Source organism: Myripristis murdjan, chromosome 1 (assembly GCF_902150065.1).
Source record: "Myripristis murdjan chromosome 1, fMyrMur1.1, whole genome shotgun sequence".
In the NCBI taxonomy this organism is placed as follows: Eukaryota; Metazoa; Chordata; class Actinopteri; order Holocentriformes; family Holocentridae; genus Myripristis; species Myripristis murdjan.
The window spans coordinates 40722927-40736587 of NC_043980.1; the positions used below are offsets into that span (position 1 = coordinate 40722927).

Here is a 13661-nt window from a genome sequence, read left to right on the forward strand (position 1 = left end):
CTGCTGACTTGGCCTCTGTTGATCAATCAACACCTACTAATGGAGAGAGAGATGAAAGAGGAGAGAGATGAAGAGAAGGAAGAGGGGAGAGGGCTAGGGAAACATATGAACTGTTTGAGGCCAGCAGTGGAGACTAACATTCTCCACTGAAGGCTCTACTGACCAGCTGTGGTCAGGTGGGAACATCACATCACATCAGAGCTGAGCTAAGTCAGTTTGGTCTAACTCTTCAGCCATTCAGCAGCACAGGCACATTAACTATTAGCTCTTTTTTTTTTTTTTTTACTGTGCATTGGTAACACTGGTTAAGAAGATATGAATGAAATTGGAACAGTTTAGTGAAAACGTGCTCTTCTACATTTATCTCATGTCCTGTCAAGAAATCCGGTGCTGTGTGGGTGTGGTCAGTACCTAACTGGTATTCACTGAGTTCCTGTTTGTTGGTTTGTTGTTTCTGCGCTGCACATCCCAGAGATCACCTGTGACATCTTCTTACTTGGATTTCCTGTTTGTTTGTTTTTTCTGTTGTTTTTTTGTTTGTTTGTTTGTTTGTTTTTTGTTTGTTTTTTTTCCTGATGAAGTTTGACTTTCTGTAGCTGGTGCTTATTTCTTTGTTCAGCCAAGGTTGCGACCACTCATCATTGAGTACGTTTACATGCACACCATATTCCGGTTCAGGTCAATATTCCGGCTAAGGTAACTGCGCCGCGGCAACTGGAATATTCCGTTTACATGTTACTTGGCATGTTCCCGTGTTTCAGCATATTCCACCCTCTGACGTAATGCGACACTCAGCCGCAGGGGGCAGCAGTACGCGTATAGGCGTCTGGTCTAGATAGATAGATAGATAGATATACTTTATTGATCCCAACCAGGGAAATTCTGGACTGGATTCTGGTCTGCAGGAAAAACAGATGAAGTATTCTTCTTTTTCTTCTGTCGCTATTTCTATATTTTCTCCCATCGATATCCTCCATGATATTTAAGTCTTTCATTAGCTGAAGGCAGACTGCAGTCTCCTGGCTCTTGCTGCTGTTCGCCCTGCCGTTTTCCCCGCTTGCAGGTAACCACAGCAACAAAGACGCCACAGAATTCCTTGCGAGTTGAGCATGCACAGTCGTGACTGAATATTCCGGTTCGGGGCATTTTCCGACTAAGGTGTTTACATGCCACAATATTCCGGTTGGAACAGGCATATGCCAGGGGTCTTATTCGGAATTCTCTCCAACTGGAATATGACCTTAATCGGGTTCGGTGCGTGTTTACATGACACGTGCGCAACCGGAATATTGCAAATATTCCGGTTAATACAGGAATAAGGTGTGCATGTAAACGTGCTCATTCCAGCTACCTGCCTAGTTCTCCTCCTGCTTATTCCAAAACGAACACAGAAGGCATCAGCTCTGTGCATCACAGGCTTTTCCAGGATCACAGCCTGTTGGTACAGTTAATGTTAAAGCTGTGATCAACTGGCTGTAAGTTTGATCACTCTTGTGTTCCATCAGTCAGGGACATATTATTCCCTCTGCCGGTGGCTCTGGATGGGGGGTTGTGTTTTCAGCCCATTCCCTGTTTGTCTCTTGTTAGTCGGGTATCTCAGAAAGTTAGGGCTGGCTTTGCGTGAAACCTGGTGGAAAGGTTGATCATGTGCCAAGGAAGAGCTGATTCATTTTTCACTGTGATTGGCCAAAGGGGGGTGTGGCTGTGGTCATGATTAAATTTAGGTGAATATCCAACATGAACTGCATATAGTGATTGTGTTTGGCAGAGGCATGTGCTCTACCAGGTGTTTTTTAGTTTCAACTTGAAACATGACAGAAATCATTTTGGTGTCCCAAATATGGATAAATTAACAAATGAGTTTTTCATAGATAGATAGATAGATAGATAGATAGATAGAAATTGAGAGGGAGAGATAGATAGATAGATAGATAGATAGATAGATAGATAGATAGTATAAGTTAATGCAGTATAATGCAGACTAGCTTCCAACATGGTGGCTGAGTGTTAATAATTCAGCTCACCACAGGAGGTTCCTCTTTGATGTCTCACTTTGAAGAACGAGTACATCCCTCTCTCTTCCTCTCCTCATCTTCTCATCCCCCATTCGCATTAGCCTCCACACGAGTCATTCACAGCCCCTCTTCTCCTCCTCCTCCTTGGCCTCTTCTTTTTCCTCTTAACTCTTCATGTCGTCTCTTTTCTCTCCTCCTCCTCCTCCTTCATCCTCAGTCCTTTCCATCTCTCCTTGTTGCTGTTCGGTCCTTCTTGTTTTTCTTTTATGACTTAACACGTACACTCCCTCTCTCTCCCGTATACGCTCATACATACTCATCAGCATTCAGAAACTCTCTCACCCACACACACATATTCTCATAATGGACTGTGCTAAAGTACTTCTTACAAGTGTCTCCAATTATTCGCCTGTCTGTAATAGCAGCAGTTTGAATGATAGCAATAAATGTTCAGCCTTCTATGAAACGTCTTGACCCTTATTGCAAATATCCTTACTTATCTCCATATTTGTGCGCTAAGGATGATGATAGCAAATTACGCTCTTGGACATCAGAGTGCAAACAACACAGGGATGATTTTTTTCAGTCTTTCAGTATAAGTATTTTTTCTTATTTCTGTCCTGTTTTATGTCAGTAAGGCTTATAGTTTATGTGTTGAAATATCTATTTTGAATTTCTAACTCCATTCAGATATTTAGGGTCCTTTTTAGATTGCCAGCCTACCAGCCAACATAGTTTTGTTCAGCCTGTGTCACACTGCAGACATGGAGGCTTTGGCAGAACAAGGAGTAGGCTTAGACATTATTCACTGAGACAATAGTTTTTATCAATAAATTCAGAATAAAACACTAAGTACTTTTATTGTGTGTTTTGATGTGCAGGACACACCAACTTAGCTTTTTCATCTGCCCCAAAATAAGCACAACAGACATTGTTTTCAGTCACTGGCCATTTCCCATCTTTGCCCACAGTCAGGCTTTTGTTTTATTTTATTTTTTTCTCCCCGTTGATAAAATTGACTTTCTTTTCTTTTCTTTTCTTTTTTTAATACTGGTAATTTTTTTCGTAATTTTTCCTTCTTTCTCCCGTACTTTCTTTCTATCTTTGTGTCTTTTTACAAATTTCAAGGCGAACTTTGTATAATTGTATCCTCATCATACCATAACATATATAATTATATGGTAATGTCTTTGTAAAGGAATTTAAATATCTATTTATTACAGTTATGAAGTCTTTTTTCCTGTAATTTTCTGATAGGTTTCTATTTTTAACATTTCTTTACTTATATATTTAGTCATTTATTTACTTAGGTATTCTCCTAGTCTCCTTGCTAATTTTCGAGTCTTTTCTTGCCAGTTTGCTCATTATCCTTTATCCATGTTTTTGAAAGAAATCAAGTGAATTTGCTCATGTTTCAAAGGGTTTAAGCTTCTTGTGTAGGCAGTTTGGTGAATGTCTGGAGTTCTGGTGAAATTTTGAACTGCAAAAACTCTTCCCTCCCTGCTGACCTTCATACCTGCCTCCAAGCCTTCATCACCCACATGCACATGGCCCGTACTCCCAACAGCGACATGAGAGATGACTGATGTTCTGTGTTCTACACAGTAAATTGACATATAACAGAAGTGGTTGTACCTGTCCAGCAGAAATTGTGCTGGCTCAGGGACACTTTGAAAGCCATTTCAGTCCCGTAGCTCATGCTGAAACATACCTCCAATTCTTTCATATTTTTTTGTAGCTTTTGTTCCTCTTCCGTCTGACTTTGTTTTGGCTGTTGGGCTTTGTAAGCTTCTTTGGCAGTGTCTGGTGGCTTTTAATGCTAAGCCTTCTTCCTTAAGAGTGCATGCAGAATCGGTTGGCTGGCCTATGTGAGCATGAAGGTGTTCACAAGATGTGACTGACACTGAGGTAGGGACACGCCCCCTAGCCATTATTGGTTCTTTGGTTCAAGTCAGATGGGTTTTTGTGAATCAGAATACAGCCCAGGAGGAGCCAGAGGGACTGCATTTTTTCACAGTACATTTACTTCCTGAATCCCTGTTAGCACATAGTGACAGTCTGACTATTATTTAATGAAAAAGTGTTGAAGGAACCTTGCCTACACACAGAAAACTAAAGGTGCAAACTGGAGACAAAAGTGGTTCTTCAGTCATGCCATAGAAAAACCTTCTCACAAAAAAACATTTCAGCCCACAATTCTTTAATGTCTTTAAAACATGTCTTTAAATGGCCTCAATGATAAGAGAAAAATTCTTTGATGAAATAGAAATAGTTGCTTTTTTATTGTTGTTAAGTTTCTAAAGGTTTTCCAAAGGACCGTTTTCACAATAGTTATTCATAGACCCCTTAATTCAATGAAAATAGTTCTCAATGTAAAAATTACTTATCTTTGTAATACTTGTCTTTGTAATATGTATGATGGAAAAAGATTCACAAAAATAGCAGTTAATTTCCAGTTCTTAATGGAAAAAAAGGAACCTAGAACTGAAAATAGTTCTTCATAGCAGTGCTATGGGAGAACCATTTCTGATTTTACAAGGAACCTCTCAGGCCACAGTTCTATATATATAAATATATATTTAGTACCATTTCTTTGAATGGTTTTTCAAAGAATACCCAAAGGTGTTTCAAAGACGAAAAAATTATTTGAGGAACCACAAATGGTTCTTCAAAGAACTTAAAATCCCAAAAGTCTACAAAATAAAGTGGTCTTTTAGTATTTCATGGCTCTTGAGCCTTTTTGGCCTTTTTCCAGCTAACTGAAGAAAACCTTTGTCTTGTCCATGTAGCTAAAGTCTAATCAGTGCGATTTATGAAGTTTATGTTTCTGTTGTTCAGCTGATGCTTTCATCAAGTGCAACACTTCATAGGGGGATCGTGTAAGGCAGAAAAAAACAAGTTCTCAGCATAGGACAGAGGACTGGGCTTGGTTCAACTACATCCACTTAAAATGTGTTTGCACAGTAGTTGAAAAAAAAAGTGTTTTTTTTTTTCCTTTGTTTTTTTTTTTTTCCATTGGGTGAGCGAGTTTTGCTTGGATCTGAAAATAGAAATCCCCCCTGTTTGAAGTGTGTAAATTTAGGAAAGCACTTTGCTCCTCAGTGACTCTCTTCATTTCCTCTCTAATCATGTCCACTCGTTGTATTTTTGTAGGGGTCATTTTCTTAAAAGTGAACTGGTCCCCCAAACCACCCCCACCCTCACACACTTACACACGTACACACACACAAACACACACACACACACACACACACACACACACCAGCAGCAGCAGCAGCGTCCTTTTAATCTTAGATGCTGTGTGATCCTCAGAGACCCCTGTGGAGAGGGGAGAGGGAGAGAGAGAGCTGCTGTGACGCAAATACACACACACACTCACACACACATATTATATATATGCAGACACATAAATATACATATGCATACAAACGTGCACATACTGCATATGCAGCAAAACACACACACCTGTGTGGTGCTGAGAGAGATGGTGCTGGTTGTTTCATGCTACGGTGCCCAAACACTCCAGAGGGGGGCAGACACTAAAGAACACACACACACACACACACACACACACACACATACACACACACACATGTGCACACATTCTTTCATAATTATTTTGTGACGATCTTCACCATAGTTGTGCACATGGTCCTTTTCAATTTGAAACACACAGATAGAGTTTGTGATGGAGCATAACTACCACTGGCCCCTGAAGAGGCTATAAGACACAAGAGGCTTATAACAAGTCCAGAGGGCACCTATACTTCAGTACTTCAGTCATATGTAAGCTATTCAACCTTGGCACACATACCTTACATCATCTCTTCAAAAGCTTCTATTCATCAGCAGTGAGCATTTAACACCACATGAATGTTTTCATCCCTCCCATAATATCATAAGACACTTGTCTTCTACTCGTATCTAATCCAGTAGATGTAGCTCCTTCACATAAAAATCTATCAAAACTATGAGTGATGCCAGACTTTACTGAGAAGCAGCAAGCTGAATATGATTGTAGGTCAAGGCCGATATCTAATTTACATGTCTCATTTTTTCCATCGTTAACACTGTATTGCTGTAGTAAACCAAACTATCAATGACAAAACTTTCAGTCACTAAATAAAAAAAATCATACATCTATTTATATGTGTGTGTGTGTTTGTTTGTGTGTGTGTGTGAGAGAGAGAGAGAGAGAGAGATTGAGTTCTGTCATTGATAACCTTGTAAAGGTTATTTTTATGCCTTTTGCACTATAACCTTACGCTTGTTCTCATGGTGAGAAGAGCAACTCATAAAATTTCATGAAATGAGCTTCAAACAGAATATGTGTTGTGGATGTGAATTGTGTGAAGATAATATTCATCCTCCACAACTTAGATTATGTGGAAATTGAATGAATTGGATTAGGTGACAACAACATGAACTGAATTGGATTATGTGACAATAGCATGAATTGGATTAGGTGACAGTCGCATGAATTGGGCATAGACAATAGCAATTGGGCTATTTTCACCTTAAACTTATGGTTCGGGTAAAGTTTTGGTCATGGTTGAGAAAGGGTGAAACTTAAGCTAAAAATGAAAACTTGACTCAGAGCTCGAAATCTTGGTGATATGAGATGGGAACTGAACCAGAGCTGAAGGAAGATGTTTACACCCATCAACCCCTTGGCTATTTTTCTGTCAGACTCTTACCCAGTTCTCATGGTGTCTCCTTCACATTATTCTTTCATGCCTGGAAAATGTATTTTGGTCACTTTCTATGCATGGAGCGTCTATTTGCATTTTAAGGCATGGTAGGCACCCTATCCAACGGAAACACCAGGACAGTCCAGAGGGTGAAGGTTTCTCAGAGAATTTTGCCCCTGCCCCTCTCAGACTCCTTGCTGTCTGATAAGACTGCAGCACAAACAGATAAAGCAGGCTTCTTCATCTATAGTTATCGGCACACGTTTGTCATCCTGTCCCGCAGTGCTCATTTACATAACAATAGCATCACACATGGACATTATCATGTCACATTTGGAAGCAGCATTACATAGGAGACACTGTGAAAAGCAGTCTGTAATGATATACTATAGGACCCTCAAAACTTCTCCAGTATCAAACCCCCTTGTCAATACTAGGATTCAGACCCTCACCTCCATTCAGAGAGCTGAAACTGAAGCCACACATGAAAAAAAAACTTCAAGTGTTATTGCCATCACTCTAATTCTATGCTTTTCACACACCCTTTAGATGAAGGTCGTGGTACTAGTGCAGCTCTTTCATGTGGGAGATCAAAGTTGGAAAATCTATGCTAACAGTTGATGAATTAAGTGTCAGTGTTACTCTGGATGTTTTTTCAACCAGAGGAATGAAGTAAATGGCAGAAAACTACTGATATCTGTCGCTAGTCAGCTAGCTGGTCTCAACACAGAGGTTGAGATTTTACACTTTGATGTTCAGCTTCATGAAGCTCAATTATCATAACTAGTATTGATGCCATTTAGGGTTTATATAGCACAATATAGTATAATATATAACCTGATGTGACCGCTTACACTAACAGTGCCAGATACTGTATGTGTCTGGGAAGATGGAACAGGAGACAAACACACACAGTGTCAAAGTAACAACAACGTCAGTTAGTTGATGTTGCAAATCATACATATACGTGTCATTTGAGGATGTACTGATACACAAAGTGCCGCATATAGTTTTCCCATGACACACTTCCAGCCAGGGCATCTGAATAGATGCAGCCACATCTTACTCATTAATGCTAGAGCATCAAGAAGCCCACTGTTGGTCTTCAAAAAGCCATATCAGTCTAATGCAAGTATGGCTTGTCATTTCTGCACTCCCAGACTCTGCATCATCATGCATTTGTATTCTGGTGGGCTCATTTTCCAGCTGATGCATACAAATGGAACCATTGTGCTGTTCTCACTAACTTTACGTATTGTCTGCATCAGTTTCCTGCTGAGCGTGGTCTCTTGAAAATTTATGACATTATTTCACAAAATGTAGATGATATCTCAAAATGCAAATATGAGCTAAGTGCAGAGCGAGTGATGGAAATATGTTTTCTCATCACAACATGCTTATGTGATGGAGACCCAACCAGGAAACAAGCAGTAGTCTAGTAATGACAGCAGAAAGTAAGGATGTGGAGGTTGGGGCACTGGATGCCTGCATATGTGTTTCAGTGACCTTGATTCAACTCCCAAATCCTGCCAAGAGATTTTCTACTCTGAGTTAAAGGCATAGTTCACCCACTTTGAAAACTTGATAGTATGTCACTTGTCCCCTTCGCTGTTCTGTAGGACAGTAGTGGTTCTATCTTCCTCTCATTATTACTGAATGCTGGATACTGGCTGGATGCTCCACATGCTAACTCTTAGCCTCCTGCCACAGAGGTGGTTTTAAGGTATAATGATTCAGCTGAAAATAAATCATAATTTTGTTTACCTTACTACTTTCGGAGCAATTATGAAACCTTTTAATGTCAAACATAGTTTGCAAGAATATGGAAAAGAAAAACAGGGGCTGGGCACATTTCACGAAAACTAATGCAGCTGTGTTGTACTGCTCCATCTCCATTTAGAATAAATTGGAAAATCAGACATTTTGTGTCATCATCAGGTACAGTGAGTTATTTGGAAAATTCTTGTTTGAAGGGAATTACTTTTGTGTGAAAATATACCTACCATATTCAGTTTGACCTACCAGTTTTGAATGTTGCCTTTGGTTGCAGTAGTATGCATCACTGTTGACAAAGAATGAGATATTGTGAAGTCATGAAATTCACTGCCAGCTTTGTGTGATCAAACCATCACAAGGTTGAATTTATCAGAGGGGGAGATCGTTCAAAGTGCCTGTTACCAGTGTGTGCTTCAGTGTGGACTGGATCCAAATCCTTTTTGTAGCCAAATTACTTTTTCAATAGAATTCCATTCAAGGTTTGTTTGTTGACACAGGACAGTACAAATTTTATGAACTGCACACAAACTCTTTCTCTCTCTCTCTCTCTCTCTCTCTCTCTCTCTCTCTCTCTCTCTCTCACACACACACACACACACACACACACACACACACATGCAAATAAACACAACATTTTCTCTGGTGTATGCAGATACAAGTGGACTGAAAAACAAATACACAAAATGCATACACATGTGGTACAATAGCATCTACACATATACCATTTAAACATGTACCATTCACTTCACTGATCTATAATATGAAGATAATGTGCTTTTTATTATCCTCCAAGCTGCCCCTGTTCTTGCAGATAAGGGTTTTGCAGATACTGACATTTTTGTCTTGACGCTGTTGATAGTCAATATTTTGTGTCAAAGTCAACCATTTTCGTGCCAAACAAATGTAAAAATGGTAAGGAGTCAGTGCTTTTCTCTGATTTTTATTCTCAGAATCAGAATCAGAATCAAAGTATTTATTTATCTCCGGGTGGCAATTTTGTTTCAACAGCCAACCAACCATATACAATAAAATATATATATATATATATATATATATATATATATATAGAAAGCACACAATATAGTCCCTATTAGTGAAAACAAGGGCAGAGCAGAATATATTCTGATTGATGAGTGCAATTTTTTTCAGAACAATATAAATGCATTAAATATGCCAAAATTACATTCCCCGAATGTATAATTTACAATATAAAAATAAGTAAATAAAAGAAGATGTCACCATCTATGTGATTGAGCAAAGAAGGTAAAAGGTTAAAGGTTAAAAAGTAAAAAGGCTTGAGAGCTGTAGTCACACACAGGCTGAGTGCCCCACAAATTCTAGTCACAGCGGGGGGATATCATCTAAACATGAGACATTTAAATATATTGAATATTGACACAAATTATTGGTCATGAGCAGCTTTGATACTGAAACATCTGTTAACATATTCCTCTGTGCTGTTGGTGAATGTGCCTAGATAAAGGTCTTCCCATCGATAACAAATACTACAATGTAGTTAATCAAATAGCATCATATCTGTCATTTCAGAGGCAGACCACACTGACTAGACCAGATCAGATTTTTAATAAAAGGGAATTATCAGCCTCTTGGTACATTTTTGGATATTAGCCTGGGTCATAAATTTGATCTCCAGTGTAACTGCTCACAATCACAACACAGAATTAAATACAAATTATGATTAAACTGGCTGTGCCTTTTCTCTCCTGTCTCTCTGCACTGTGTTTGCCTTCTCTTTACAAGGTATCCTGTACAAGGGCAATGGAGAGAACATCTTTATTTCCCAGCAGCCCCCAGTCATCAGCACCATCATGGGTAAGGATAGACTCTAATCTTTTGCTTCTCCTTGCTCAGCAGTGTTGGACCACTGCTAGAGCATACAATAAAGAATACTAATAACAGAGCATAGTTACATTGATATGAATAACAGAGCATAAGTGAGCAACTGTCTCAAAGTTTGAAATGATAGTTTGGGCTCTTTCCCATATACGGGTATTTGTTACTATGCAAAGCAAATTACATTTACTGATGTTACTGTAATTGAGAATCTTTTTTGTGTACCAATACTTTTTGAATTAATATTTTTTAACATCAATAATTTTACTTGTACTTAAGTAATTTTTTGCTGACCATTGTACTTAACTATATTTTAAATCACGTTCACTCCAGAGCAGAAATTTCATAGGCTCTCAGTAAACACTGCAAACTGGACATAAACTGACAAATTGTCAGGTTTTCACAGTGAACATTCAGTCAGCAGAAATGCAAGGAGATATCAGGCTTTTATTTTGCTGATGCCTTTTTTTTGTCATTCCAGTTAAAAATTAACTTTGCACTCACATCCCTTTAGAATTGCATGGAAAAAACTGCACCTAAAAAAGTTATTTCTAAAAAGTAACTCAATGAGTTTGACATTTGAAATGAGGTACTTTTTATTTTTAACTTAAGTAGATTTGGACCGTAGTACTTTTACTTCTACTCAGGTAAAATATCAGCAAAGTAACAATACTTTTACTTTAGTAGCAATTTCTAGTTGTCTGTCCACCACTGTCCAGCTCCTTCCCTGTGGCAAGGACAAGTGCTTCACCGGGGCTGTTCTTCTCCAAGATGACTTAAATTGATCTGCCCCACACAGCACGGAAAAAATAGTTTGAAGTATTCACAACGGACAGCAACTGCATGTTTGTTTGGGATTTGTTGTCAGTGCTCTTTTCCAGCTCTCTTGGTTGCTAACTGGTGGAACTTAACACTACTCAGTGGCTTTACCTGGATGTATTAAGAAGCATGCAGCGCTGAAGGGAGCTGTTGCATAAAGCAGTTCCAGAAGTTCATTCATTATGCAGAAGAACAGTCCCGGTGAAGCACTCACTATCAACTATCACTTTAAAAGTATTTCTTTAGCCAGTCTCTTCCTCTACATCTACATGAAGTTAATATACTGTACTAGAAAAGCCAAACTCACACAACATTGCATACTGAAATAAAAAAATATAGAGTAGTAAATTAATTAATTAATTAATTTCCTTAACTTGTGATGAACTTAAATCTTCATCACAAGTACATCTAAAATGGATTTAAAAATAATGAACCTTCATAGATGTAAATAATCAACAATCTTGTAAGTGAGAGGAGCAGTACAGTAGTAATTACATCCATATATTGTGGTTATTGTCACTTTAAATCAATTAATTTCTGTACTGTTTGCCATTACATGTAAACAATTCCATAATTTCATAAGATTTAGGCAGGTTGTGATTCAGGGGATGGAGCCCATCCAGATCCATGCCAGTTAGTTCTGCTGCTTCTGGATGCTTGGCCACAGAAAGGCCACAGTCTGGCCTTTCTAGCAATAAAAGGAGAAATAATAAACTTTGTTCACTCATGAGCATGTGGGTGTATCCCTTGGATGAGCTTAGGAGCTTTTGCCAAAATAGTGTTTGCCAAAGTAGTTTTGTCAAACTTTTTAACACCTAGGAGTTTTCACCACATTACTTCTCGCCAAAGGTAAGAAGAGGGACATTTCATCTATGTGGGGATGGTTTACAGCACAAAATTACAGTCTTTTTAGGAAATACTTCCATTGCAACAAAAATCAATAGGCTTTGTGGCCTAATCACAAACCATGTCCATACCAAATATTAGTTAATTTGACTTCATCCAGGATATATAAAAAAAGAATCATAGCTTTAACCTGGTCAGTCAGTTTTGTGAAAAGAGCAGGTGGCCTTGTTGGCCCTGATTATCTAAAGCAGGAGTGTCAAACCGGTGCCATGAAGGGCCGAGAGGCTGCAGGTTTTCTTTCCAACCAAAAACTCCACCAGGTGATTTCACTGATGACCTTGCCTTCAAGAAGAGAGCAGGGACTAATCAGTAAAATCACCTGGTGGAGTTTTTGGTTGGAATGAAAACCTGCACCCTCTCAGCCCTCCATGGCACCAGTTTGACACCCCTGATCTAAAGCATTTAAAGTGTGCTAAAACTTTTGGCATGTGCAAATCCAGTGCATGACCCCTGATTGGTCATGAAGACTGTCTTGCACAAATAACAAATGCTGACTTTGAACACCAAAAACATTTTAGTACTCACTAATGGTTTTAGTATATCTGGGTTGGTGGGTGTAGGTTGTAACAGCATGCACCTGAAACTCTAAACACTCCAAATATTCCAGCCACAAAATGGTTGTGACCAACCTCTGTGGTGTCTTCCAGGTAACGGACGTCGCCGCAGCATCTCTTGTCCAAGCTGTAATGGGCAGGCAGAGGGCAACAAGCTGCTGGCCCCCCTTGCTCTGGCTTGTGGAGCAGATGGCAGCATCTTTGTTGGAGACTTTAACTATATAAGGAGGATCTTCCCCTCTGGGAATGTTACCAGCGTGATGGAACTGAGGTAAGAGAGGAGGAAGGATGGACAGATGGATCAAGGATCCAAAGGAAGCATTTCCTATTGAACTCAAGATTTTATTCCGATCAAAACTCTGTAAATTATTTGTTTGGAGATTTTAGAGACACAAAATGCCTTAAAATTGATGGAAGTGAATGGATGATCCGGACATCACCTCCCATCCTGAGGAAAACCCTATGACAGACATCAGTATTGACATAGCAGTATTATTAAAATGAATGATTTCATGAGGATTTCTTGATTTGATAAGATGGAGTAAATAATCAGGTCTTTATGATTTCATTGAAGTGCATTGAAGGGCATTGAAAAGTTGAATTTGTTGTCCAGCTGAGTGTTGGAAACCTGTTCATCTCAATATTTCCACGCGTCTCCATCCCAGTTAAAGTGAGCCTCTACTACTGTACTACTAGTTTAAACCATCTGATTTACCTTGAAGGCTTTGTGGAACATTTTTTGAAAGTGGCTTTGAAATCTGTAACGTAGTACTTAAAAATACAAAGAGAGAAAGGGATGAATGGATGATGGATGGATAAACTGAAAACTTCATCCTACTTATTACCTTAGTAAATATATGAATACTCTACTGCTCTTCAGTTTGACTATTCTGAGTAGTCATAGGTGCTATGAATAAACAATATCATTTCTAAATCACATGTGCTCTGGCACTCCTAACATGACCACACACTTCAGTTTTGGTCCTAGTGAGTGTCTGAGTTATATAAAACATAATTCCATCGTTTACTGCCTTCAGGAAGTCTGA

At 39.0% G+C, this 13661-nt stretch overlaps 1 protein-coding gene across 1 annotated transcript in view; it reads left to right on the forward strand.

The window, feature by feature from the left end:
- tenm3 (teneurin transmembrane protein 3) overlaps nucleotides 1–13661 on the forward strand; it is a 339790-nt gene that overhangs the window by 257424 nt on the left and 68705 nt on the right. The window contains exons 24-25 of the mRNA XM_030056695.1: nucleotides 10244–10315; nucleotides 12709–12886. Coding sequence (XP_029912555.1) covers nucleotides 10244–10315; nucleotides 12709–12886 — 250 coding nt within the window. The remainder of the gene's footprint in view (nucleotides 1–10243; nucleotides 10316–12708; nucleotides 12887–13661) is intronic.